The 26,230-nt window shown below is 46.5% G+C and overlaps 1 protein-coding gene across 1 annotated transcript; it reads right to left on the bottom strand.

The window, feature by feature from the left end:
* Positions 1–1,019: 1,019 nt before the first annotated feature.
* Positions 1,020–25,975, bottom strand: MFRP (membrane frizzled-related protein). The gene is given in 14 exon segments (XM_053367203.1): positions 1,020–2,328; positions 4,372–4,499; positions 4,860–4,994; positions 7,842–7,972; positions 9,370–9,518; positions 11,140–11,216; positions 12,793–12,918; positions 13,563–13,693; positions 13,889–14,117; positions 14,653–14,814; positions 15,997–16,128; positions 18,119–18,269; positions 25,208–25,303; positions 25,305–25,975. Coding segments are annotated over 14 exon segments (1,911 nt in total). The 5' UTR covers positions 25,344–25,975; the 3' UTR covers positions 1,020–2,103.
* Positions 25,976–26,230: the final 255 nt, after the last annotated feature.

The raw sequence follows: 26,230 nt of genomic DNA, 5'->3' as shown, positions 1-26,230 counted from the left end.
CTGAGTGTGGATTTGAACCCTGGTCTCCCAGGTCCTAGTCTGGCATTCTCACCTCTACTCCACACTGTTGGCAGTGAGGTGGAAGAGAAATCAAGTGGTTAAAGAGTGGCTGGGGAAACTCAGCCAGATGGGCGGGGTATAAATAAATTATTATTAATTATTATTATTATTATTATTATTATTATTATTATTATTATTATCCCACTTCAGAGTGCAGGTGGAGGGATAACATGTATGTAGGAATTCCTTGCATTATAAACTCCTTTTAACTGGAAAGCTAGCATAGGAAGACATGAAGCTCTTTCCCTTACACACTAGCTTTCTTGTGGGTTGTTTTCCGCTCCTCTTTTGCTTGGGGATTATTTTTTTTAAGGGGATCAGCCGCCACCTGCAGTCTAAAGTAGGACAGCCTTTTCTACCACACTACCACTTCATTCCACTAAGATCGAACAAATAAATTGTGCAACCCTGTCAATTGTTGTGGGTGCTGGAGGGGCAAGCTAGAGTAATTCCATATCACCCGCAGGTCTGAAGCATCTGCTTTCAGCTACAAGGAACACTGGAAGCTCCCAGAAGTTTTGTCTGTGTTGTTTCAATCACTCCTCAGCACGCTGCTGTAATAGCTCAATCTCCAAATGAGGCAACTCTGAAGTCTTCATAATCTTTGCATAAGCATTATTAAACCAGATGTATTCTGGAAAGAAATACTTTCAGCAGGGCTTTGCCACAAGGGCTGGGCGCATTTGACAATTACATGCAAGCACAGAAAACTCACAGGATGTGGTTTGGGATGGAGGATTCAGCTTCCTGAGAATGGCAGCTTTCATTAAACAACAGCAACAAGCACCTAGTCCTTAAGATGTATAAAAGCCCACTGAAATCTCATAAGTCACGTGGGTGGCTGAATAAGATTTGCAATGTTCCAGGAATTGGAATTCAGGGCTCTGGATGTCTCCTCCCACACCCGCTCATAATGAGCACAGACGGAATGCATTTTGCAAAATAAGGAAAAGTCTTGCTTGATTTGCATGGTTTATAGAGGATGCTAAATTCAGCTGTCTTTGACAAATAATTCTGAAGGTTTTTTGTCTTTTTTAAATGCATGCACAGTTAACTCATGAGCGCAGGGCAGAGCTGAAATGGGAGATTAATGTAAAATCACAATCCATTAAACTACTATGTATAGTGCAATCTGATGCTGCGTTAACCGGAACAAGAAGATGTCCTTCTTTGCTGGTTATAATCAAGAATTATTAGGGTTGTCACTCAGATAAAGGAACTTTTTGTGGATGAATTGTATGACTTTTAATCAGCGAATCAATCAACTTCATTGCAGGGGGTTGGACTACATGACCCCTGGGATCCTTTCCAATCCTAAAGTTCTATGATCTGAATGAATTTGCATTTTAACAACATAATCCTGGTAGGCAAATCTTCCTTCCTTCCTTCCTTCCTTCCTTCCTTCCTTCCTTCCTTCCTTCCTTCCTTCCTTCCTAGCACATGTGCTGCTGTAGGCATAACCTCACAGGAGGCTTTTGCTCCCACATAAGAGAGAAGAAAGAACTCCCCTTCTAAGAAAGGGCTCACAAGCCATGGACTTGTCAGTATGTACAGTAAAAACCATTTACATTAATCTTTTCTTTTTTTAAAAAATGCCTTTTAAAACCAACCACAAAGATTTAAAAACAAATCAGCTAAATATTACAGCTCTAATTATGATGGAAGCCCCCTGTAGCCTCTGATATATTATTATCCAAGTTATTTATATGGGCACCATCAAGGCGCATAGAACTTTACAAAGGGTATGAGGACAGCCTCTGACCCAAGGTGCTTACAATCTAAAGACTCAACCCCAAACTGCAAATTGTCCTCTTGTTGCTCAGATTCCACCGATTCCTTGGAGAGACGTTCGTCAGTGGATGGCCTACAAAGCATTGTAGCTCAGATCCCAAGGTCTTCTGGTGAAGAATTTCTTCTGATGGGGAACTTCTGCTCGGGAACTGGCGGCCTCCAAAGGGTCTCCCACCAAGCTGGGCAATGAGAGGAGCATTCAGCTACACGGCACGTGAAATAGAGGTTGCGGATGGAGCGGGGCAGCCCCTTTTATGGCAGGAAGCACTCCAAAGGGTTGTTGGAATCTAGCAGGACGTTGCAGTTCAGGGGCCACGGGAGACCCAGAAGGCTGAGGGATTGCTGGCAGCTCTGCTCGGCTGCCAGGCACACGGAGCGGCACGGCTGCAGGATGCCCCCGTCTGGGGTGCACTTGGGTACAAAGAGGCTGCACAGGAGCAAGCGCAGAGATGGATAGCAAGAGAAGTCCTTCAGCATCTGAAAAAGAACGAGCAATGGGCAGCAGGGAAAGGCACTTGTCAGGTATTGGATTAGCCCTTCTCTCACTACTCCTGGAAAAAAGTGAATGGTTTACTGCAGTCTTCCTCAACCTCGGCCCTCCAGATGTTTCGAGACTACAATTCCCATCATCCCTGGCCACTGGTCCTGCTAGCTAGGGATCATAGGAGTTGTAGGCCAGAAACATCTGGAGGGCTGAGGTTGAAGAAGCCTGGTTTACTGTACCTAATACTGCATTTGATAGCCCATCCCTGGAAGTACCCCATGCAGAGATGGTGGTCTCTTGCCCTAGCTCAGTGGTTCCCAAAGGGGGCGCTGTGGGGCAGTGGAGCTATAAGTGAGCATCAGACTTTGAGAAGCTGGTAACAGAGTTATGGAATTTGAAGTGGTCCCAAGTATCATTTTGTCCAACTCCCTGCAATGCAGGAATCTCAATATCACAGGATCAAGTGGAATACTGTGTCCAGTTCTGGGCACCACTATTTAAGAAGGATGTTGGCAAGCTGGAACATGTGCAGAGGAGGGCAACCAAGATGATCAAGGGTCTGGAAACTAAGCCTTATGAGGAACGGTTGAAGGAGCTGGGTATGTTTAGCCTGGGAAAGAGGAGATGGAGAGATTTGATAGCCACCTTTAAATATCTTAAGGGCTGTCACGTGGAGGAGGGAGCAATGGCTTCATGTTTCAAGAAAGGAGATTCCGACTAAACATTCGGAAAAACTTTCTGACAGTAAGAGCTGTTCAGCAGTGGAACAGACTCGCATGAGAGGTGGTGGATTTTCTTGGAGGTTTTTAGACAGAGGTTGGAGGAAGAGGAGGAGGAGTTTGGACTTGATATCTCACCTTTCACTCCCCTTAAGGAGTCTCAAAGCGGCTAACAATCTCCTTTCTCTTTCTCCCCCACAACAAACACTTTGTGAGGTGTGTGAGGCTTCAGAGAAGTGTGACCAGCCCAAGGTCACCCAGCAGCTGCATGTGGAGGAGCGGGGACGCGAACCTGGTTCACCAGATTACGAGTCCACTGCTCTTAACCACTACACCACACTGGCTGGCCACCTGTCATGGATGCTTTAGCTGAGATTCCTGCATTGCAGGAGGTTGGACTAGATGACTTTTGGGACCCCTTCCAACTCTAAGATTCTATGATTTTAAGTGCATCAATTTTGCTGAATCAAGAAAACTGAAGAGTTTTAATTGGGCTTTGAATAAATGTGTAATTAATTGCTGCTGCTTTGTTATTGTGTTATCTTCCTTAGCGGATTGTGCAAACTGCTGTTCTGAACAATGTGTTATAGGATAGGAGGCACTGAGAATGAGTTTATAGGGTGTGGGGGGGGGGAAGTCTGGGAACTACTGCTCTAGCTGAAAAACATCTGCAAAGAAAAACGCCAATGACGGGCGAAAGCAGGAGGGACAAATCTGAAGATATGTGGGACCCCTTGTCACGTGACTTGTCAGAGAGCTGCAATACAACCGCTGCTTCTCCAAAAATTATTTCAGTTAGGTTTATTACTGAGACACCTCCTTGGCTAAGCACTCCTGAGGGTTGTTGTTAAGTGGATGCATTTAGTGCATTTGCGAATTTTCTCTTTTAACACATAGAAAATGGCTGTGCACTGTGTGGATTATGGTTAAGTCAAACTTCTTTTCTAGAATTGTTGCCTGAAGTTGTGATGTCATAGATTTATAATTTTTTTTTTTAATAAAATGAGCAAAGGGGCAGAAAGGGAGTCATTTTCCTGGTTCTGGCTCCAGCTGACCTAGAACCAAGGATAGGCACTGGCCAACAGGCTTGGTGGGGGGCATTTTTCAGGGCTCCCACATGCCCAGGAACCAATCTATCAATTTTTCTAAAGTGGTGGGAGGGGTGTTGTCCTGCTGGGCCAGATCTTTCTCTCCTGCTCCCCACTCCATGGCAAGGTGCTTTCTGTTGATGTTCCCTGCCTTCCTCCCAAGCCAAGGGTCCAGCGCCCACCCCCATCGCTCTCCCTCATCCCTTTCCCCACCTTCCTCCAGGCTCACCATATAGTCTTCAAGATGCTCTTCTGCCTCTTGCTGATCCATAATGGTCAGCCAGATGTTGGGGAAAGAGGTGGTATTGTAACTGAGACCCAAACACATCTCCACCTCAATTGGCTCACAGGACGGCTCTGCAGGTAGAAGGAAAAGGTGCAGGTATATGCGTGTTTGTGTGGCAATGTTTCAGATTCAGCTCAGGTACATATTAGACAAAATTGCATACAAAAATAGGTATATTGGGATAAATGTGCAAGGAAATGCTAACAATTTAATGTAAGGGTGTTTGTTTTAAAATTGCAAACCAATGCAGAAATCTAAAGTGCTGAACTTTAGGTTAGGGGAAATGAGAAACCGGGGGGCACCACAATGGGCAAATTTGCCCATTCTTATTTATGACTCAGTCTCACATGACCGGGCAGCCCTTTTTCAACAACTGGTGCAGGACCTCAACTTTAGGAATCTTGTTTCACGAGGAAAGAATTGCCGCTTACCAAAAGATGCATAGGTGAGGCTGGTGCAGTTGAATTCGTCGCTCCCATCCGGGCAGTTGTGCCAGCCATCGCACACCAACGCCTGAGACAGGCACTCGCCATTTCTGCAGGAGAAATCCAGGGGGCTGCATGTTTCTGGAGAGGGGTTGAGAAAGGCAAGAGAGAGGACAGCAGAAGTATTAGGTACCGTATTTTTTGCTTTATAAGATTCACTTTTTCCCTCCTAAAAAGTAAGGGGAAATGTGTGTGCGTCTTATGGAGCGAATGCAGGCTGCGCAGCTATCCCAGAAGCCAGAACAGCAAGAGGGATTGTTGCTTTCACTGTGTAGTGATCCCTCTTGCTGTTCTGGCTTCTGAGATTCAGAATATTTTTTTTTCTTGTTTTCCTCCTCCAAAAACTAGGTGCGTCTTGTGGTCTGGTGCGTCTTATAGAGCGAAAAATACGGTAGATAACACACTGCTAAATGGCAGCGTCAGCCTTAAGGGATGGGGAACTTCTAAAGCAGCATGCGACTGCTTTAACACAAACTTATTTTAATTCACCTCTGCAAGGCTTACTTTCCCCCCCTTAATCTACATGTCAACACAGATAGCACCATTATATAGTTTTGTCACAAAATGGCCACTAAATCTGGGTAGGGGAGCCTGGAATTCCCAGTTGCTTTTCTTCTTTCAGAGAAACTTGAAAATTCTTCCAAAGCGTAAAGGGAATAATTTGGCCGACGAGAAGCACTTGGATGGTACTCTGTCCTGGAACTCCTCATCATTTGATGAGGAAGCAAGGAACTTGGGGTGGGGGGTGGGATTAGATTTTGTTTGTCTCTTAATGAGAAACTACCTGATTTGCACTTCCTGAAGCAATGCACAAAATGAAACACAAGTGTCCTGTGAAATTCACCCTTCTCCGAATCTTGCGATGCAATATAGTAAAGGAAAGTGTTCATAAAAGACACGCCTTTATGAAGACAATAAATTGTATTAGGAAAAATTGCTTGCAAAAATGTGCACATTAGTCAAAACTGCACCCAAAAATGCATTTATTTGGGGAAATTCGCACTAAAATACTGATAAATTTTCACGAGCTTTTTGTTCTTTTAGTGCAAATTGCTGTGGAAATGTGTTGACCTTTGCATAAGATTATAAGAACGAGAAAGGGAGAGAAAGTGAAATTGACAGATTCATCCATGCCTAGTGTGTGCAGTTGTACAGTTTAGCAGTTCACAAGTTTGGCCTGGAGTCAGATGTGAGTTTTCCTCTAATCACATGAGAACGAAAGCTTTGAGGTCAGTGGCATTCCCGCTTAGAGATTTCCCTCTCCCCTGGACGGAATTTTCCTGCTGTAAGGCTAAGTAGTAATTATGGAAAACAACAAACACACACAGAAAAACCCTAACTGCCAAAATGTATGTAATCCCAGGAGGACTAGAGTTTGAGAACAAACAAATGCAGTCCTTCCCAAGAGATGACCCCCGGCTCCCGCCCCCAGATCCAGCACCATCAGTGCCACCTCGAGGCTTTTATGAATGAGGCCCCTCCTCAAAGCTCCATGACTGACGTGGCAGAAAGCAGGAGTTTTTCTGCTATTGGGGAAGTAGCTTCTTATGGGTGGCAGCTGGCCCCCTTCATAACCCTCTGCCTGAATATTCCTTCTTTCATCCCCCCCACCTTGTTTTCATTTTAAGAAAAAGCATGCTTCTAGGCAGAAGAGCATGCAGAGGCAGAAGAGAAAATGTGTGGATAGCAGTGCAGTGCAGACTGGTCCCATTAGGGCAAATGGGAGATGACCGTATCGGCCTCAATCTGACCTCAGCTAGCCCCTACCCTACGCTGGTGAGCCAGCGTGGTGTAGTGGTTCAGAGCAGTGGACTCGTAATCTGGTGAACCGGGTTCGCTTCCCCGCTCCTCCACATGCAGCTGCTGGGTGACCTTGGGCCAGTCACACTTCTCTGAAGTCTCTCAGCCCCACTAACCTCACAGAGTGTTTGTTGTGGGGGAGGAAGGGAAAGGAGATTGTTAGCCGCTTTGAGACTCCTTGGGGTAGTGATGAAGTGGGATATCAAATCCAAACTCTTCTTCTTCTACCTGCCTGCCTTCTTACTTATAAGCAGTCCTGTCAACCTCCTCCTTAGTCTCAGCGCTGCCCTTGTAGAACTCAGCAGAGAGGAGGATAGAGACAAGACCAGAATGAGCTGGATCTGCCTGACATGGGCTCTGTCTCTTATCCATCATTGGCTCTGGCGCCACCAACTGTTGGCCTCCTGTATTGCAGCCCTACCAGTAACAGTGGAGACCAGACACTGTGACTTCTAACACTTCCTGTTAACAGACACAGAAGGGAAGGCCAGCAGTCATTCGGGGAGCAGGGATGACGTCCCACCCCCACTTATTCAACAGCAAGGAAAACATTTCCCGACCCTCCGCATGGATTTTCTCAGAGAAAAAGCCCACCCAACATGCTGATAAGGAGAGGAAGAGCAGGAGGTTACGCCAGCATGCACATCTAAGGGTCAAGCTACCGTTCTTGATTTGAAAGATTCCAAAGTCCCTTTACTGCAAACAACCGTAATGTTACAGAAGAGTGCGCAAGCTTCTGGGTGCACCAGAATGCTTCACCAGGCTGGATATCAAGGCTGGGACTGGTGGTGAGGTAGGGGGAAAAACATGGCCTAGTTTTAAAACCACAATGTCTTTATAGTTCAACCTCCCCCTCCCCCCCAATTTAAGGAAGTTTGGCTGGAATCCCAGAGCTCTGGAAAAGTGTCTTCTCTTTATAATGGGAGGCAACAATTTTAAAAGGGGAGGGTGCCTCTGAGGATGGGCAGAGTGCTGCCCCTTTCTGAGGCCCATGTGGGGAGGGGGGAAGCTCCAGGAGCTAATATGTAAGCAGGGGCTGGTGGTAAACAAATGTTGAAGAGAGAGCTGGCTGGCCCATTCTACCTCAGCTGGCGGTAGACAAAGGTGCCAGGAGCCACCATCACCTACTTTCCGTGGCGTTGTGGGCATGGTAAGTGGCAAAGAACCCGTTGTCAGCTATTCCTTCGTCCGCCACAAAGAGGACTGTCATGACGTGCTGTGAGGAGGTCAGGACAGGGGGCAAGTTAGAGCTGCAGAACCTGCAAAAAGAGGAAGGGGAAACTGACTTTTAACAAAGCACCCAATTCTAAATATGGGGACACACACACACACACACACACACCTGCTGTTGTTTGGGGTTGGTTATCTGGAGGCAAAGCAAGCACTGACTGAGCAGACAGACTATGGAGGCCCAGCCAGAGAGAGAAGTCTGGCTTTGCATGAAGTGATGAATCACTCTGATTAAGGACCAGATCAGGATCAGAGGCTTTACAACTGGGGTCTGTAGTAAAATGTTGCGGCGTGAAATGCTCCTGCTCAGGGTTCCAAACATAACATGTTCTAGGGTACTCTATTCCATTCCCCTTCCACCTGGTTTTCCATTCCTGTCCATATTAAGCATTCTGTTCCCACTGAGCATGCTCAGTATTCTACGGGCTTGAGTGTGTTTTATTTTGGAGGGGTTCTCCTTTAATTTCCTCTCACCCCTTTAAATACATCACACCCTGCAAGTGCCCTGGAAAAACTGGGACATTCCCATGAGAGCTTGGTGGCCATTTTAGGTGCTGTGATATCACACAATTTCACGCACAGATATTGGCCGGAAAAAATGCTTTTATTGGGGCTATGGTCTCAATGTGGCATCTTTGGGTCTCTGTGATCTTGCACGGATCACATGACTTGGTGTGGAAGCACAGATGGGAAGGTGTGCATCCAGTCTGGGGACTCAACGTCCTGGAGGGTTATATATGGCAATTCTGCGCACCTTGGGGTTTCCTCCGAAAGACCTGATCACCCGCTCTTGAGAGTGGATGGTGCCACTGGGACTACAAAAGGATCAACACTCAGAAAATGAGTTTGCTATTTGCATATAGGATAGAACAAGGAAGACCTGATTGGTCCCTTTGTGTCACCTGAGTGCTGCCACACTGGTTACTGTGCTAGTGGTTTCTGGATTGCAGCATAGACCTAGGCCAGAGGCTCCCTCTTCTGGTGAAAACCTTCCATTGACATGTGAATACATTATTCACAGTGGACAGGGAAAGGCATTGTGGGGAAAGCAGAGAGGAAAAAGGCATTTCTCCCTCACTCAAAATATTAGAACCTATGGAAATCTGATGAAGTCAAAGGTTGGAAGACTCAAGACAGGCAGATGGAAGGACTTCTTCACATGGTGCAGGGCTAAATCACAGAATTCACGGTGACAAGATGTAGTGATGGCCATCAATCTGGATGGCTTTAAAAGAGGACTTCTCATCTGGTTGACCATGGAAATAGGACACTGGATTGGACTGGCCCCCTTTGGCCCGATTCTGCAGTCAGGCTCTCCATATATTTTCATGAAACTTCTGGGAATTGTTGGGTTCTGACCATGGTAACAGTTTGAATTCGCTACCGTTACTGGGAGGTGAGTGGGTGGGATGAAAGACCACCATACCTGCCCATGACGCTGGTTGCTCCCATCCCAGCGCTGTCGTACACCTCCACAAAGTCATAGTTGCACTCCTCCTGGGACTCGAGGCTGAAGTTGTGGAAATGCAAGTCCACCACGTGGCCCACGGGCACTGAGATATGCCAGAGGCAGAGCTGGAAGAGAAAGGCAGGCCTGGGAGGTCTACTGTACACGATAGGGGAGCTCCTAGTGTGGCTCAGCCTGGCGGTATAAGAGCTGGACTATGGAGGGTTTCTTTCTACTCAGATTTCAGGTTCCTAGGAAGCCATCTTATTCTGAGTCGGACCATTGGACCATTTAGCTCAGTATTGTCTGCTCTGGCTGGCAGCAGCTCTCCTGGGACATCTCCTGCCTTCTCAGAGACATGCAGGAAACTGCCTTATCCCAAGCTCAGTGTTGTCTGCAATGATTGGAAGCTGCTCTCCAGGGTTTCAGGCAGGGAGTTCTCTCCCAGACCTTCCTGGGGATACTGGGGAGACCACCAATGGCTGGGGCTCATTGATTCTGGTGGGGCAGGTGGCAGAGTCTGTGAGAGGCACAGACAATTAGTCTCTAGTTCTGCCTCCATCCTCCCCGCTGCTGACTTTCAAAACTGAAGCCATTGATCAGTGAGAAAGATGGGGAGCTCATCCCATCAACTTTGCTATAAGACCAGCTATATCAGGCTCCTCCTGCCGCTAAACTGTGCCAGCAGGTCATTACAGAGCAACCAGAATCAGTGCTTGAGTTTTGGTTTTTCTTGTTCCTTTTCCTTGTGTGTCATGCTTTGTTTTGTTTTAAGATTGTAAGCTTGCAAGAAGACTGTCTTGCTTTAATAGGCTGTATGTAAGCCACTCTAGGTGTGCCTTTGGCTAAAGAATGGGGCACAAATGCTCTAAATAAAATAAAACAAAAAATAAACAAACAGTGAGACCAAATAGGAGGAAGCTGATAGTCCATGCTGTCCACTGGGCTGGAAGTAAGTAAGAAGACAGGCATATATATGGGGGTTCATAAGGAGCAGGCTGAGGTTGTTATGACAATGTCCCATTTGCCCCAATGGACAAACCTCCATTGCTGGGGGCTGAACCTACCGGGGAACTTCTACATGCAAGGCTGAAGCTCTGCTAATGAGCTACAGTCCTTTCCCCCAAGGACAAATTTAGATTTTGGAACTTTGCTACATTTTGAACTTGTGTGCAAACGTCGTTCCAGCCCAAGGGCTGGGCAGAGATTCTTTTACATGTGACTCTTCCCCTCTCAGCAATGCAATAAGCCTCTAACAATACAGAGGTGGAGAATCTTAACATTCCCATGCAAGCATTCATCCAGGAGCTACATTCTGCCACTAGGGTGGGCCAAAGCTTTTAATGTTTGATGCATTACGGTGTTTTGATATTTTGTTGGAAGCCGCCCAGAGTGGCTGGGGAAGCCCAGCCAGATGGGCAGGGTATAAATAATAAATTATTATTCTATTATTATTATAAAGCCACATTTACACATCCATCCCACTCACATGCCCACATTTATTATTAGAGGATTGCAGGGTCTGAACTACCATGCGTGCTCTACTGAAAATTTCTCAAAAGTCCCACAGTTGCAGTGGCTTTCCAAGAACTGACACTGGACTGCTTCAGATTCTGCCACTTATTAGGGCATTGCATTGCTGCAAGGTAAAAGCATCACTGCCCAGCTCTGTTGGGTGCATGCAAGGTAGTGTGGGGCAAGATGCGTCCCCCTGCTCTGGTCCACAATACATCTCAAGTCGCCACTCACCTGCAGATGTGGGTATGGCTGTGGGTAATTTGGGGAGAATAATTGCCCTTCCATGCTGGTGAGGGTCCCTCCACAACCTGTAAGGAAACACACATATTGTGGTGATGGATGGGCTTGCATTATTGGCACCAGAGAGAAGGATATCCAAGTAATTTTTCCCTCTGCTCTCTCTCTCTCTCTCTCTCTCTCTCTCTCTCCTTTCTCTTTTCCTATTGTACTTTCCTTCTCACAATGAGAGGCAAATTCTTTGCAACTCCCATAGCTATTTCAGATGAAAAACAGGACAGCGGTCCTACACTCTTAATAGTTGTGCAGCGATACTGCTGAACTAATAATAATAATAATAATAATAATAATAATAATAATAATAATTTATACCCCGCCCATCTGGCTGAGTCTCCCCAGCCACTCTGGGCGGCTCCCAATCAAATGTTAAAAACAATACAGCATTAAATATTAAAAACTTCCCTAAACAGGGCTGTCTTCAGATGTCTTTTAAAGATAGGATAGCTGCTTATTTCCTTCACATCTGAAGGGAGGGTGTTCCACAGGGTGGGCGCCACTACCGAGAAGGCCCTCTGTCTGGTTCCCTGTAACCTCACTTCTTGCAATGAGGGAACCGCCAGAAGGCCCTCGGCGCTGGATCTCAGTGTCTGGGCTGAATGATGGGGGTGGAGACGCTCTTTCAGGTATACAGGGCCGAGGCAGTTTAGGGCTTTAAAGGTCAGCACCAACACTTTGAATTGTGCTCAGAGACATACTGGGAGCCAATGCAGATCTCTCAGGACCGGTGTTATGTGGTCCCGGTGGCCACTCCCAGTCACCAGCCTAGCTGCCGCATTCTGGATTAATTGCAGTTTCCGGGTCACCTTCAAAGGTAGCCCCACACAGAGCGCATTGCAGTAGTCCAAGCAGGAGATAACTCCTCGTTTCCAGCATGTCCACTCAGATTCCAGTAACAGATTTGGGAACCTGGCCAAACCACTTCACATAGAAGCCCCCTCCCCAAATCTATTTTGAAACAGACAGTGCTAAGCCCACCCCCCTCCTGTGTCTGAACTACTCTTTTAGAGCAGTATCATATCACTTTAAACAGCCATCATGCCTTCCCCAAGATAATCCCGAGAACTGTAGTATGGTAAGAGTGATGAGAGTTAACCAACCCCCTATTTCCCTCGCAGAGCTACAATTTCCAGAGTGGTTTAACAGTCAATCACTCTTCTGAAGGAACTCTGGAAATGGTAGCTCTGAGAGGGTTAGAATTAGTTGGAATGCCTCCCTCTCAGCAATGGAAACAGTGGGGTAGATAGAGCGCCACCTCTTGTACTTCCGCTGCCTGAGGCGGCTGCTTCACCTTGTGTCATGGTTGGGCCGGCTCTGGTCGGAGATTAGCCCTGGGGACAATCCCATGCATTTACCTGAGAGGTGCAAATTAGGTCAGCTCCAGTAAAAACGTGGACCAGAATAAAGAGAAATTCTGGATGTTCTTAACTGCTCCACCCATAGAAAGGGAAGCTCACAATTTGGTTTGGAGCTCATTTCTCCAGTATTGGCATTTGCCTCCCCTTTGCAATGCCTTCCCACCAATAATTCTTCTGCCACTGCCCCACAGCAACATTGGGGGTCAGCTGCGCTGGCTGTTGCAGACTGTACCTTTGTGCTTTGTGCTACAGTTGGCTTCATCTCTCTTGTCATGGCAGTCGTGATAACCGTCACACACGTAGGCCGAGTGGAGGCAGAGCCCCTGGTCACAGAGAAACTCATCCCAGGAACAGTTCTCTGGAAGAGACAAACACCCCTGGAGGACAAGAAGCTAAGGATTCCAACTGGCTTGAGACTTGTTTTGGAACTGGTCAAAAGCGCCATCTCATTGAAATGAATGAGCCTAACTTAGGTTAGGTTCATCACACTGAAATGAACAATCCTAATTTAGTCTTCTCCATTAGCTTCAATGGGTCTAGGTAAAGGTAAAGGGACCCCTGACCATTAGGTCCAGTTGTGGCCGACTCTGGGGTCGCGGCGCTCATCTCGCTTTACTGGCCAAGGGAGCCAGCGTACAGCTTCCGGGTCATGTGGCCAGCATGACTAAGCCACTTCTGGCGAACCAGAGCAGCGCACAGAAACGCCGTTTGCCTTCCCGCTGGAGTGGTACCTATTTATCTACTTGCATTTTGACGTGCTTTTGAACTGCTAGGTTGGCAGGAGCAGGGGCCAAGCAACGGGAGCTCACCCCGTCGCAGGGATTCGAACCGCCGACCTTCTGATTGGCAAGTCAATGGGTCTAGCAACCAAGTAATAATACATTCCCCAAATCACCAGCACTACCCAGTACTTGGAATAAAACGTTTGGAAGGATCTCTTTCAACCCCCTAAGAGAATTGCTCTCTGCCCCCGCCACCTCCACACCACCTGGATTCACTTACTTTCACTGGGCAGAACGGCCCGATACCAGGCAGTGAAGCCCGAGGGAGCAATGTTGTCATCTGAGACAAAGATGACCTGAAGCTGGCTGGAGTTGGTGTTGATCGTTGCCGGTGCCACGGAGCCACAGTACCTGCAAAAGCCACCTGTTTAAAAAGGGAGCCAAGGGAAAAATAGCTAGCTCTTTCCCATGGCCCCCTGGGAGGGAAAAGGGGCGGGAATGGTCAGAGGATATATCCTGCCCTTCCTCCCAAAGGACAGAGCAGCAAAACAGTGCACTTAAAAATAAAGTCAATTCGAAATAAACAATAGGATGATGGCACTTTACCTGGTACTCCCATCCCACAACGAGGAAGCGTCCTGCTCCTTGAATATCTCCAGCCGGTCGTACAGGCATGAGGCAGAACTCTCAATGTCTAGCTCCTCCACCTTCAGCTGGATTGCCATCCCTGCCGTCACCCGGATGTGCCACTTGCACAAGATGTTTGGGGGGTAGGGGGCTGGGTAATTGGGGGAGCTGAAGGTGCCCTTGGGGCCAAGCAGGATCCCTCCACATACTGTATGTGGGGAAAACAACAACAACAACAACGATGACACTGTTAAGTTGTGGGTGAACATATCAGACGACACAGCGGTTCTTCAAACAGCTCTTGTTTATTCACAGACCCAGAACAGAACTGAACTGAAGGGTTCAGCCAGCCTGCTTATATAGAGCTCCACTACAACGCAACAGTAACAACTTTCTGTAACTATCCAATCACTGAACATCATATTCAATTCCTTATTTGCATATGTGGACCTGAGTGAAAACTATCTACAGTATCCCCCTGCTGGCCCAGGGTGAGAACTTCAGTATGTAACAGACACGTCGAGTGGATTTACAGTAGGAATGAGTAATCCTTTGAAGGCTGAGGGCCACATTCCCTTCTGGGCAACTTTCCAGGGGCCACCTGTCAGGGGTGGGTAACAGAGTCTCAACTCTGTGGCTGTTCATTGTACCAAATGGAAAGCAGGCACCCCCCACACAATGGGTAGGGCTCATGCTTATAAAGGCGGGCAGGGAAACAACTCTGACATCAGCTGTCTACTCACGAGGTGCTGGCGTTGTGGTGACAGGCGACTCTCCTCCCAGGGACAGCGTCCCTGTGGGCTGGGGGCTTGGTGAGGTCCTGGGGATGGGAGTTGAGGTAGCGGTGATGGTTTGGGCATGAGAAGCCCCGAGCGAGGGTTTGACGGGATGGTGGGACTTCAGCTCTGCTGCCATAGAAAGAGAATTTACAAGGGATGAGAAGAGCTGCAATGGGAAATGAGGTTTGCCTCTCCACCCTCAAGCAGAGTTAGGAAGCTGCTTTATTCAGAACCAGACCTTTGGCCCATCTACAGTGGACCAAATGTACATTCAAAGCACATCCAACATGCATTTGAAGCACATTGCTTCCCCTCCAAAGAACCCAGGGAACCATGGTTTGTTAAAGATGCTGAGAACTGCAGCTCTGTAAGGGGGGAAACTACACTTCACTGGGGGGCGGGGAGCAGTGTGAGTCATTATATCCCTGTCCAATCACTGAGGACTTCATGAGAGCCACCATGGCCCAGCCTGTGCTATAAATTTAAAGTGGTATTATACCACTTGGAACAACCATGGCGTCCCCTAGATAATCTTGGGAACTGTGGTTTGTTATGGGTGCTGAGAGTTGGACAAGAGACCCACAACATGGCTCAGACACACAGCTTATATCCAATGTTGTGGGCCAATTTTTATGAACCTCCTTTCGAGGCCCCCCTCCCCGTTGAATCTACAGTGCTTACTGAAGACTTCCTTAAAAACCCCAGAAGGCATTTTAACTGAATTTCATAGTTGTTGTTTTTTTAATTTTAAATTTTTATTGGAAATTTTATTTACAACATAACATAAACCCCCACCCCCCAATACAGAAATCCACCCTCATAAAACGTGAACGTAACATACAATAAGCATAACATACAACAATACAACCAACCAAATAAAAGACTTCCTTTATCCTGTATCTGGCTATTTAAGTTATAATTAGTAAAATCTTAATAATTATTCATAAACAGCTTATAAGAAGTAAATAAGGAGGCCAGATACTGAATTTCATAGTTTTAAATGATTTTCATCTTGCACTGAGTCCTTGTACACGACTACTGCAACTAAACAGGATGTAAATGGCGAAGACGAATGCACTAACTAACTAACTAACTAACTAACTAACTAACTAACTAACTATAGAAAACATCTGGAGGGCACCTTGTTGACTATCCCTGCTTCTATTAGATCTTCCAGCTCTGCCTTAAAAGGTGTTGGGGGGGGGGTTGGTTGGTTGATGAGGGCAGAAAGAAGTACTTTTTGGGGAAAGCAGGAGGGGCCCACCCCTCTGGAGGAATTCTGGACAGGTCTTGGTGCCTGGAACTTACGGGAGGCGATGATGATGCCCACCAATAAGGCCAGGAGGAGGAGAAGCACCGTGCTGAGAATGGCCACGCAGAGCCAGGAGAACTTGCAGTCTGGCTTGAACTTCCTGCTTGCCATGTCCCGGACCTGTTGGGCTGCAGGCACAGGAGTGGAGAGTCACAGTCATGGCACAGAAACCTCCCAGCATCCTCCCCTGTACCACCACCACACTACCCTGCAACAGGAACATAGGAAGTTGCCTCAGACAAGTGAAGCTATTTGGCCATCTAGCTAGCTAGCTAGCTAGCTAGCTTGCTTGCTTATTTATTTGCTTGCTTGCTTGCTTGCTTATTATTTATTTATTTATTTATTTATTTATTTATTTTCATTGCATCCACCAGATGACATTGCATCCACCAGATGTCAAAGAGAAAAATAACTACCAAACTTTTAGAAGACATCTGAAGGCAGCCCTGTTTAGGGAAGCTTTTAATGTTTAATAGGTTATTGTATTTTAGTGTTTTGTTGGAAGCTGCCCAGAGTGGCTGGGGGGACCCAGCCAGATGGGCAGGGCATAAATAATAAATTATTATAATATTATTATTACTATGAATGCAATGCACCCAAGGCAGTTTGCAGTTTTAAAAAGTGGTAAGATGCTAAATGGTAGTGGTGGGTGAGGAGCAGGCAACAGTTCTGACTGGATCAGTCCCTGATGTTACCTATGACTGCATCCTGCACACGCTTCTTCTGTAGCTTTTTGCTGCCATCTGCCTTATTGCAGGGCAGATTTGAGGCTAAACCATACGCGGAACGAGTCTGCCCCTGCGGCTTGATGAAGGTAGAAACTGTCTTCCATGCCTTGTTACGCTGCCGTTTCTATGAGGATAAACACTCGGTATATATTACCCCTGCTATGCAAAAATCTCCAAATGAATCTGAACTTCAATGACTAAAATCCCTGGTAGAGGACAAGGATCCTGAGATCACATTACGGGTAGCCAAATTCTGTGTGTTTTCCATAAAACTTAGGGGACAAGCTGTACTATCATAATGATTAAGGCCTTAAATGATAATTTTAGGTTATATTTTAGTGATGAAGTTTTAATTTATATATTTTTTAACTGTTGCCATATCTGTATTGTCCCTGTTATACCTAATTGCAAATTCAAATGTATCCCTATCATGTTTTATGACTTCCTTGATATTGTATGTGGGCTGGAACTGGTCTGTGACCGAAATAATAAATTCATTCTTCTGTAGCTTAGCAGCACTGCTTGCTGCTCTTGGTTGGCAGTTTCTCCATCACCGACTGTCTCCTGGGAATCTCCCTAGGCACCCCTCCTTGTCCTCAGGCTACATCCTTCATTGTCCCTCCCTTGCACCCTCCTCAAGTGTTTCTGTCTGGCTGGAATGTGTCCTTGAACTCTGAAGGTGATTCTTGCTTGCTTTGATGTTGGAGGATGTAAAGGTAAAGGTAAAGGTAAAGGGAACCCTGACCATTAGGTCCAGTCGTGACCGACTCTGGGGTTGCGCGCTCATCTCGCTCTATAGGCCGAGGGAGCCAGCGTTCAGCTTCCGGGTCATGTGGCCAGCATGACTAAGCCACTTCTGGCGAACCAGAGCAGCACACGGAAACACCGTTTACCTTCCTGCCGGATCGGTACCTATTTATCTACTTGCACATGACGTGCTTTCGAACTGCTAGGTTGGCAGGAGCAGGGACCGAGCAACGGGAGCTCACCCCGCGACGGGGATTCGAACCGCTGACCTTCTGATCGGCAAGTCCTAGGCACTGTGGTTTAACCCACAGCGCCACCCGCGTCCCGCGTAGGATGTAGAGGATTGCTAATCTACAGCACAAAGGTAAAATTCACACCTGAGCCTCTAGCCCTTCCAGCTATTAGCATGTAGCCCCTGAAAGTTTGCCGAGAAGGGACTGTGCCCCCTCCCCCGGTTGAAAAAGATAATCCTCTACCCCTGGCCTATGGCTCAAAAGGCTCCCCAAACACCTTTGCCCTGAAAGGATTCCCCCACTGGACTACTTGTTCTTTTTCACTCATGCTAACACCCTCAAACACAAATCTGCCTAGTGGGGCCCTGCCAATGTCTTCACCCGCTCCCTCCTTCCCCAGTTGGTGATACCAAAGCCGTTGGCGGAGAGTTTGGTGCTGTTTCTGTTCTCAACGTCTGGCTGACTCTGGGCTGGTGCCTCGCCGTCCTCCTCAAACACGGGGTTGGAGAATTCTGTTAGCAAGAACCGCGGCAAAGGTGGAGCCAGGGGGCTGGCATTTTCCTGGGGGAAACCAAGCACCAGTGAGATGTACATATATATTGCTGCAAGCCACACCCCAATCTGCAAGCGGAGGGAGAGAAAAGGATGACGTCCTTCCTTCTTGCCTTCTTCTAAGATCCCAATAATGATCAGATGCCCCCATCTAATTTTTTAAAAACAAACAAACACCTGCACAGTTAAAAGCAAAGACAAAGACATCATCTCCAACTTGGCCCTCAATTGCTTTTCTTCTAGCTGCATTCACCTAAGACACCTCTAGTAGTGAACAGTAGAGCAAAGAAGAACAATAAGATGATTTTGTGAGGCCTAGATTACACAGCGCCTTACTTAGGAACATAGAAAGATGCCTTTACTATTGAGTGAGACCACTGGCCCATTGAATTCAGTCTACTGTGAGTGGCAGTGCCTCTCTGCTGTTTCATGCAGGTGTTTTTTCCAGTCCTACCTGGAGGCATTGAGGATGGCATCTAAGACCTTTTGCATGCTCTACCACTGAGCTGCCGCAGGGGATGGGCCCCCCTCATCTTCACTATGCCAGCTTCTTTAACATGGTATAGAAGAAGAAGAGTTTGGATTTGATATCCCGCTTTATCACTACTCGAAGGAGTCTCAAAGCAGCTAACATTCTCCTTTCCCTTCCTCCCCCACAACAAACACTCTGTGAGGTGAGTGGGGCTGAGAGACTTCAGAGAAGTGTGACTGGCCCAAGATCACCCAGCAGCTGCATGTGGAGGAGCAGAGACGCGAACCCAGTTCACCAGATTACGAGTCCACTGCTCTTAACCACTACACCACACTGGCTCTCATAGCCCAAGGGTGAGCTGACTTATATGATCCAGGTGCTTCAAGGCTGTGTTTGTGGTGGGGCTTAATACTGTAAACCAGCCTTTCTCAACCTGTGGGTACCCACATGTTGTTGAACTACAACTCCCATCACCCCTAGTTAGCAAGGCCAGAGCTCAGGGATGATGGGAGTTGTAGTCCAACAACATCTGGGGACCCACAGGTTGAGAACCACTGCAACACAGTTTATGCAGGTATCACAAACAGGATGTTGACAACAGGTTTTTCCATTTATCAGATCTCCCCCGGAGAGGGTAAATCTGGATTAAATTGGGGCCAGAATAGAGGCTGACATTTTGATGCCAAATGTGTTGTGCAGGTACTGCAAAAATAAAAATAAAATAAAAATGGCATAGGTGAGGAGCATCTTTTCCATAATAAACACCTGTCTGAAAGGCCCTCTATACTGTTTTGGCTCTAGAATCCAGCTGTATGTCTGCATACTTAAAACACACACTTCTCCCTTTCCCAAGAATTTTGGGGGAAGCAGTTTTTAAGGCTATTGGGTGGCAGACAGATGCATATGCTCTGCCACTGTCATATTAATATGCCGGTCTTAATTTCTGTTCAATCAGTTCAGATCCTCTGCTGCAGCCCTCTGGTTGCATTATAAGTGGCCCCTCATTGGTAGTCTTTGTCCTTTGACCAATCAGTCTCTGTGGTGCTGGACTTCCATCCAAACCTTGTGAAGGTTATTTCCGGTGGTCCAGGATAGCTAGATTTGCATCAGCCCCTGCTTTTCTGGCTTTGGTCAAAATTATCTTAGCTATTTTGATGGCTGATTCAGCTTTCCCCTTGCTCTGGGCATAGGCAGGTGAAGATGTCAGATGATCAAATTCCTGCTGCTTTTGGAATGCCCTGAAATGTCCCAAGACAAATTGTGGTCCATTCCCAAAAATCTTTGGACTCAACATCCATAGGTCTTGGCATCATCCAGATTGCTTCTACTTTTGCTGGGTCCGCTTTCTGACCCTCTGCTGTCAACAGGTGGCCAATAAAAGGCTCTTCCTTTAGTCCTAACCTGACTTTATCAGGGTTTGGTTTCATATTTCTATCTCTGCACCTCTCCAAAAAAACATGCTTAACTTTTTTGTCATGATTTTTTGTTGCCGCCTTTCCACTATCTCCTTATCCCACAATTAGTATGTCATCAGCAATTATTTTCAGGCTCCTGATTCAGTCGACACAGAAAGAGTTCAGGGGCAAAGTTGATGCCCATTGGCATTCACAGCCAACGATATATGCCAAAAGGAGTTGCCAAAGTGGTCAGATAGCTTGACTCTGTGTCAAGCTCTACGCGCCAGAATCCATTTTTTACATCAAACACCAATAAAACCTTGGCTCGGGATAGGTCACATACTGCAGCATCAATGGCTGGTGGCGGGTAATGGCTGTGATTTAGGGGTCTGTTCAAAGGTTTGGGATTGATACAAATGCACAGCTTTCTTGAGGGTTTCCAGATAATAACTAGGCTGCTGATCCATGCTTTATGTACATCAAATTGAGGCTACTCCTCCATGGTCACTATTTGGGTGGGGGCTATGGCTTAGGGTGGGTGGGGAAGCCAGGGTCTACTGAGGCTGGGTCCTGGGTGCAGCTGGCATTTACAGCCAGGGAATAGGCTAGAGGGAATAAGTTTTCTCTCTAGTCCACTCCACCATACCATGCCCCCGGATTCACCTACGATTGGCTGCAACCGGGGGCAAGCCCCAGCAGCCAACACAGCCGGTGGAGGAGGAAGTGATGTCCTCTCCTGGCCACGCTGAAGTCAGAAAAGACCACCAGACACTGACACGGCTGTGCTGGAGTGCAGCCACTGCTCCTCTCCAGCTGTCATTATGCTTGTCTTTCTCTCTCTCCAAGGCAAGATCCCGATAGAATTCAAACTGTTCTCTCCAGCACCTCCATGCCTGGGCTAGATTAAATGCAGTGAAATTCAGTGGTGCTGGAGGTTTCAGGCTTCTCCCCATGATCTAAAAATCCTTGCTTTTTTCTGTTTAATTTCTTTGCTGCTTCAACTGGGTTCTATTTCTAAACCGCTGCCATCATGTTTCAGTTGGCGTTGATTATTGTTAAGGATCAGGCAGGAGTATTACAACACAAAGAACTTCATTTAAATAAGCTTTCTTTGATTCCAAACTCTCTCTGAGCCTCCTGCTCAATGCTGAATCACTGTCTCACCGAGTTTCTTGCCCCTACTGCTGTCCTAATCCTCTTAATTAGTTCCACGTACATTGATAATGACAGCAGTAGAAGACCCTGGTTGGATCACACCAAAGCCCAGCTAGTCCAAGGTCTTTGGTGAGAATCCTGGCATTAGGCAGCCATTGGCCACTGTCTGACTTCAGCTGATGTAGTAGACAGAATGTCAAACTCAGATCAGGGCAGACCTGGGTTCGAATTCTTACTCAGCTATGTATCGTACTGGCAGCATATCCTTGTTTATGTGTCCTTGGGGTTCAGGCCCACTGAGTTCAATGGGACTTACTCCCAGGAAATTTGCACTTGTACTTAGGCTTGCAACCTGGGTGACTTTGGGATGGTTATTCCTACTTCATAGGGTTGTTGTGCTGCTAAAACAGGGCAAAGGGAGAAACTAGACACCCTTGATCTCTATGGAGGAAGGGCAGAGCAATTTTGTTTTTAAAAAACTGTAACTAAGAGTAAAGCAGCTGTAAATACTTAAAGAAAAATGCGGCTCTGAGCATTTTTCCGTGTCTGATGCAAAACCAAAGTATAGCTCAGAATTTCCCTCCCAAAGTTTGAAATCTCTGGTTACAAAGCAAGCCAGTCTGGCCTTGTGAATAGAATACAGTGGTACCTCGGGTTACATACGCTTCAGGTTACAGACTTCGCTAACCCAGAAATAGTACCTCGGGTTAAGAACTTTGCTTCAGGATTAGAACAGAAATCGTGCTCCAGCGGCACAGCAGCAGCAGGAGGCCCCATTAGCTAAAGTGGTGTTTGAAGTTAAGAACAGACCTCTGGAACGAATTAAGTACTTAACCTGAGGTACCACTGTACAGTTGGAGTGTGTTGATCATAAACTACACCTCCATCTCACTTGCTCTTCTTTGCTGGCAGATGTTCTTCAAACCGAGGGATTGTGGCTTTCATCAGGGAAGGAACGCACTGGATCCCTTCCTGCATACTTTCACAATGTGATAATTGGGTTTATTTTGGGGAATCAGAATGAGAGCAAGCAAGCGCTTTTACATAAGCCTAGCCCATAAGGAATAATAATGATGCTATATCAGCTATATCCACAGGCACAATCCCCTCCAACCAGCAACAGCTCTTGTACGTCAGATTTCTGAGTTGTTCAAAGAACTAAGCCTCCATGATCTCAGTGGTCCTTAAAACCGCTTTGCAAGGAGGGTCAGTATTGGCACAATCATGTCACAGGTCGGCGGGGGGGCGGGGAGCTGGGGCTGGGAAACCATGAACGGAGGTATAAACTAGGCTCTTTCCAGTCCACTTTTAGGAGCTATGCTAGTCTGGCATATGCTATACATATATGCTATATGATATACATCAGCCTACTTGTGTGCATAATAGGAATGGGTGATTCTGTCAATTTAATCTTATCTTGGTTTCTCATTTATCCAATCTTAAATTCAGCTCTTCACATTTCCACATCAGTTGGCAATATATATATATATATATACACACACACACACACACACACACACACACACACCGTATATATAGAAAAGTCCTTATGAATGTTAATCAGCATTTCAGTGCAAATTTCTTCTAGTATATAAATTTTTGCATGCAATTTTGCTTAATATACACATTTATGCAGAACAATCTTAACACAATGCATTTTTGTATGTTAATTTCATAAATATATGCATTTCTATGCACACTTTACTGCAATATATGTCTTTTTGTATGCATTACTTGGCTGGAGAACAGCACTGCAAAATTCGGAGAAGTACAAATTTCAAAGGATGACTGTGTTTCAGTTGTGCATTAGGCAGGTTTGTTTTAAATGCAAACTGAATCAAATTTATCCCTATCCCTAAGTATAATGCAATGAGTAATGTCCTCGCTCCAATAAATTGTTATGATCCCACTGAATTCCAAAAGGCTTTAAACTCCATTTAAATTGCCTACCCCACAACTCCTGAGAATGCATAATTAGGAAATTTATTTGTTAATTAATTCACAATTTCTATATACTGCTTGATTGTAACCAATCCTCAAAACAGTTTACAAAAAAACACTAAAATTATCAGAGAAAAGTAGTCAAAAACAACTACTTAAAATATCCAAACAATAATTAAAATCAAGTTATGAGCTACAAACCAGATTAAAGCATGTGCCAACATTCTGTGCATCTGGACAGGCTTGTTTAGACAAAAAATGGTTTTAGTAGGTTCCCAAAGGCATACAGTGAAGGCTCGTGCCTGATGTCAATAGGCAGGGAGTTCCAAAGTGTGGGCGCTGCCCCAATAGAAGACAGATTTCTTAACCAATGCAGAATGAGCATTACAAGGCACCTGTAACAGAACCAGTTATGCAGATCGAAGTGTTCAAGTAAACTGATCCCAAGCTGTTAAGGTGAGTCATAAGAGCATAGGTGTCCCTGTTAGACCAGACCAATAGCCTATCTAGTCCAAAATCCTGTTTTCTGGAGTGTCCAACCAGATATTTCTGGGAAGCCCAGTGTGGGAAGGCTGAGTGGGAAAGCAGAGCCCCCTTCCTACTATTATTTCCCAGCAACTGGTGCACAGTCTTCCAAATATCTTTAACCTATTTCGTCTAATATTCCACAGACGTAAACAGGGATGTACTTGTTAACTTCCCAATTCACTTGCAGCTAGACCATTTTGTACCCTGGACTTACTGGTTTCATGCCCCTCACCCTTTAGATCAGAGTTCCCCAAACTTGGGTCTCCAGCTGTTTTTGGACTACAATTCCCATCATCCCTGGCCACTGGTCCTGCTAGCTAGGGATGATGGGAGTTGTAGTCCAGCAACAGTTGGAGAACCAGGTTTGGGAAACCCTGCTTTAGATGGTCAGGTGTGTTACTTCAGCTGGGAAATACACATTTAACATGTATCTTTTCCCGCCACTTCCCACATTCATGTTTCACATCTGCAGGGTTAGCCAATGTGGTGCCCTCCAGATATTGTTGGACCTCCATTTCCATCAGTACAGCCAGCAGAGCCATTGATCGGGGTAATGGGAGATGTCATGCAACAATATCTGCAGCCATAGTGTTAGTTATCCTTGTGTTAGAGAAACACACACACACACCCTCCAACACTTGATTCATCTACATCTTGCACAGATTCAAAAGCACAAAGGGGATTTGCTTTTGATCTAAAGATATAGAAAAAAAAAATAGAATTTTAGAATTTGAAAGGATCCTGGAGGTCATCCGTTCCAACTCTCTAGTCCACGCAGGAGCCATGATCTACATTTTCAAAATGGACCTCACAAGCACCATTGTGCAACACTGCACCTCTTGCACTACACAATGCCTTCGTGCTCATGTGTGTACTCTTTTAGAGACCCAGGTAGTGGGGAGGAGGGGGAACTGAAAGCGGGAATCAAGGCAGCTTCAACAACTCATGCACTAGCAAAAGCATGTTCTTCATGAATGGCAAGAACAAGAGCACAGAAAAATATAGTGTGTTTTTTTTACTAGGCACAGAGACCAACTCTGTATACCTGAGGGAGCATCTCTACCCCCATCATTCAGCCTGGACACTGATATCCAGCTTCGAGGGCCTTCCGGTAGTTCCCATGTTGCGAAAAGTGAAGTTACAGGGAACCAGGTAGAGGGCCTTCTCGGTAGTGGCACCCACCCCGTGGAACGCCCTTGCATCAGATATCGAGGAGATAAAGAACTATACAACTTTTAGAAGACCTCTGAAGGCAGCCCTGTACAGGGAGGTTTTTTAAAATGTTTGAGAGTTTTTGTGTTTTAATATATTGTTGCCCAGAGCAGCTGGGGCACCCTAGTCGGATGGGCGGCAATAAATTATATATATAAGGGTGATGTGCTTGGTAAATAAGAGCTATTGGTGTCACTGGCGGTTCCCATAACAGTGATGCCCTGACCTCCCTTTGTACATACCTTGCTCTGATCCAGCACCTCCGGCTGGAAGATGACCTCTGTGTAGTCCTTCATGGTTGTGGGAGAAGGCGTGGGGAACGTGGACAGGATCCCTGCTCCGTCCTAGGCTGCTGCATCCCCCGACCTCTTGCGGCATCCGGTTCGTGGCTGCACACCAGCTCCCCTTATTTTGGCCTTCTGATATTCACCACATTGGCAAGGAGAAGACAGCAGTGAGGGCTCCCTTCCAGGACCACAGTGGGGACTATGCCGAAGGCTTGATTTTTCTAACACAGAGAGCCTGACTGGGCACTTGAACCAACAGCGCTTGTCGTAGCCTCCACCACCAGCAAAGACCATTGGCTTCCTGGCAGGCAGGCTCATGGGACAAGAGGCCTGCCAGCTCCTGGGAAGTGAAAGAATTTACAAGCATTAAAGTCACCAACCTCCCCCCCCCGCCCCCCACTTCTTAATCCAACTCAGCTGAGGAGGACGAGGTCAGAGGCCCTGGCATGGACAACTGCAGTTTTAAAGGCACAGGATTGCCAAACTCTTTCTCTCTGTCCAAGGCAGCCTGGAACTGAACAGCAAGAGTCTGAAAGGGTCACTACCCAAAAGCAGACTCTCTCGCTTTCCAAAACAGCAGCTGTGTTAAAAGTGGCAGCGGTTGTGCTCCGTTCCAGAAGCAGTTGCATCTTGCCATGTACATTACGGGTGCAAGACACAAGCACAGTTATTGAAGCAGCTGTCTGCTGAGTGCCAGCAGAAAGGACTGAGCACTGGCTTCTTTCTCCTGCTGTTCAGAGGTCTCCACTTTTATTTCCCCCACCGTCTTACTCCTTGGCATCCTGCCTTGCAGTGACCTCTGCAAAGTCCTTTCCAAAACAGCAAAGCCAGGGAGCAACCACTCTGAGCATGCAGTGCTCATTCCCAGCACACTCCCCCCCTGGAGATGTCTGTCCTCTATCACAGGAATAGACAGAAGGAAGATCAGGATCTGCTGGGAGATCTCTGGGTGACTTGTAGAAGATGGACTTCCAGTTC

The sequence above is a fragment of the Podarcis raffonei genome, chromosome 15, assembly GCF_027172205.1.
Source record: "Podarcis raffonei isolate rPodRaf1 chromosome 15, rPodRaf1.pri, whole genome shotgun sequence".
In the NCBI taxonomy this organism is placed as follows: Eukaryota; Metazoa; Chordata; class Lepidosauria; order Squamata; family Lacertidae; genus Podarcis; species Podarcis raffonei.
The sequence above is the reverse complement of the archived record's forward strand: the minus strand, read 5'-3'. Positions and strand labels throughout refer to the sequence as shown.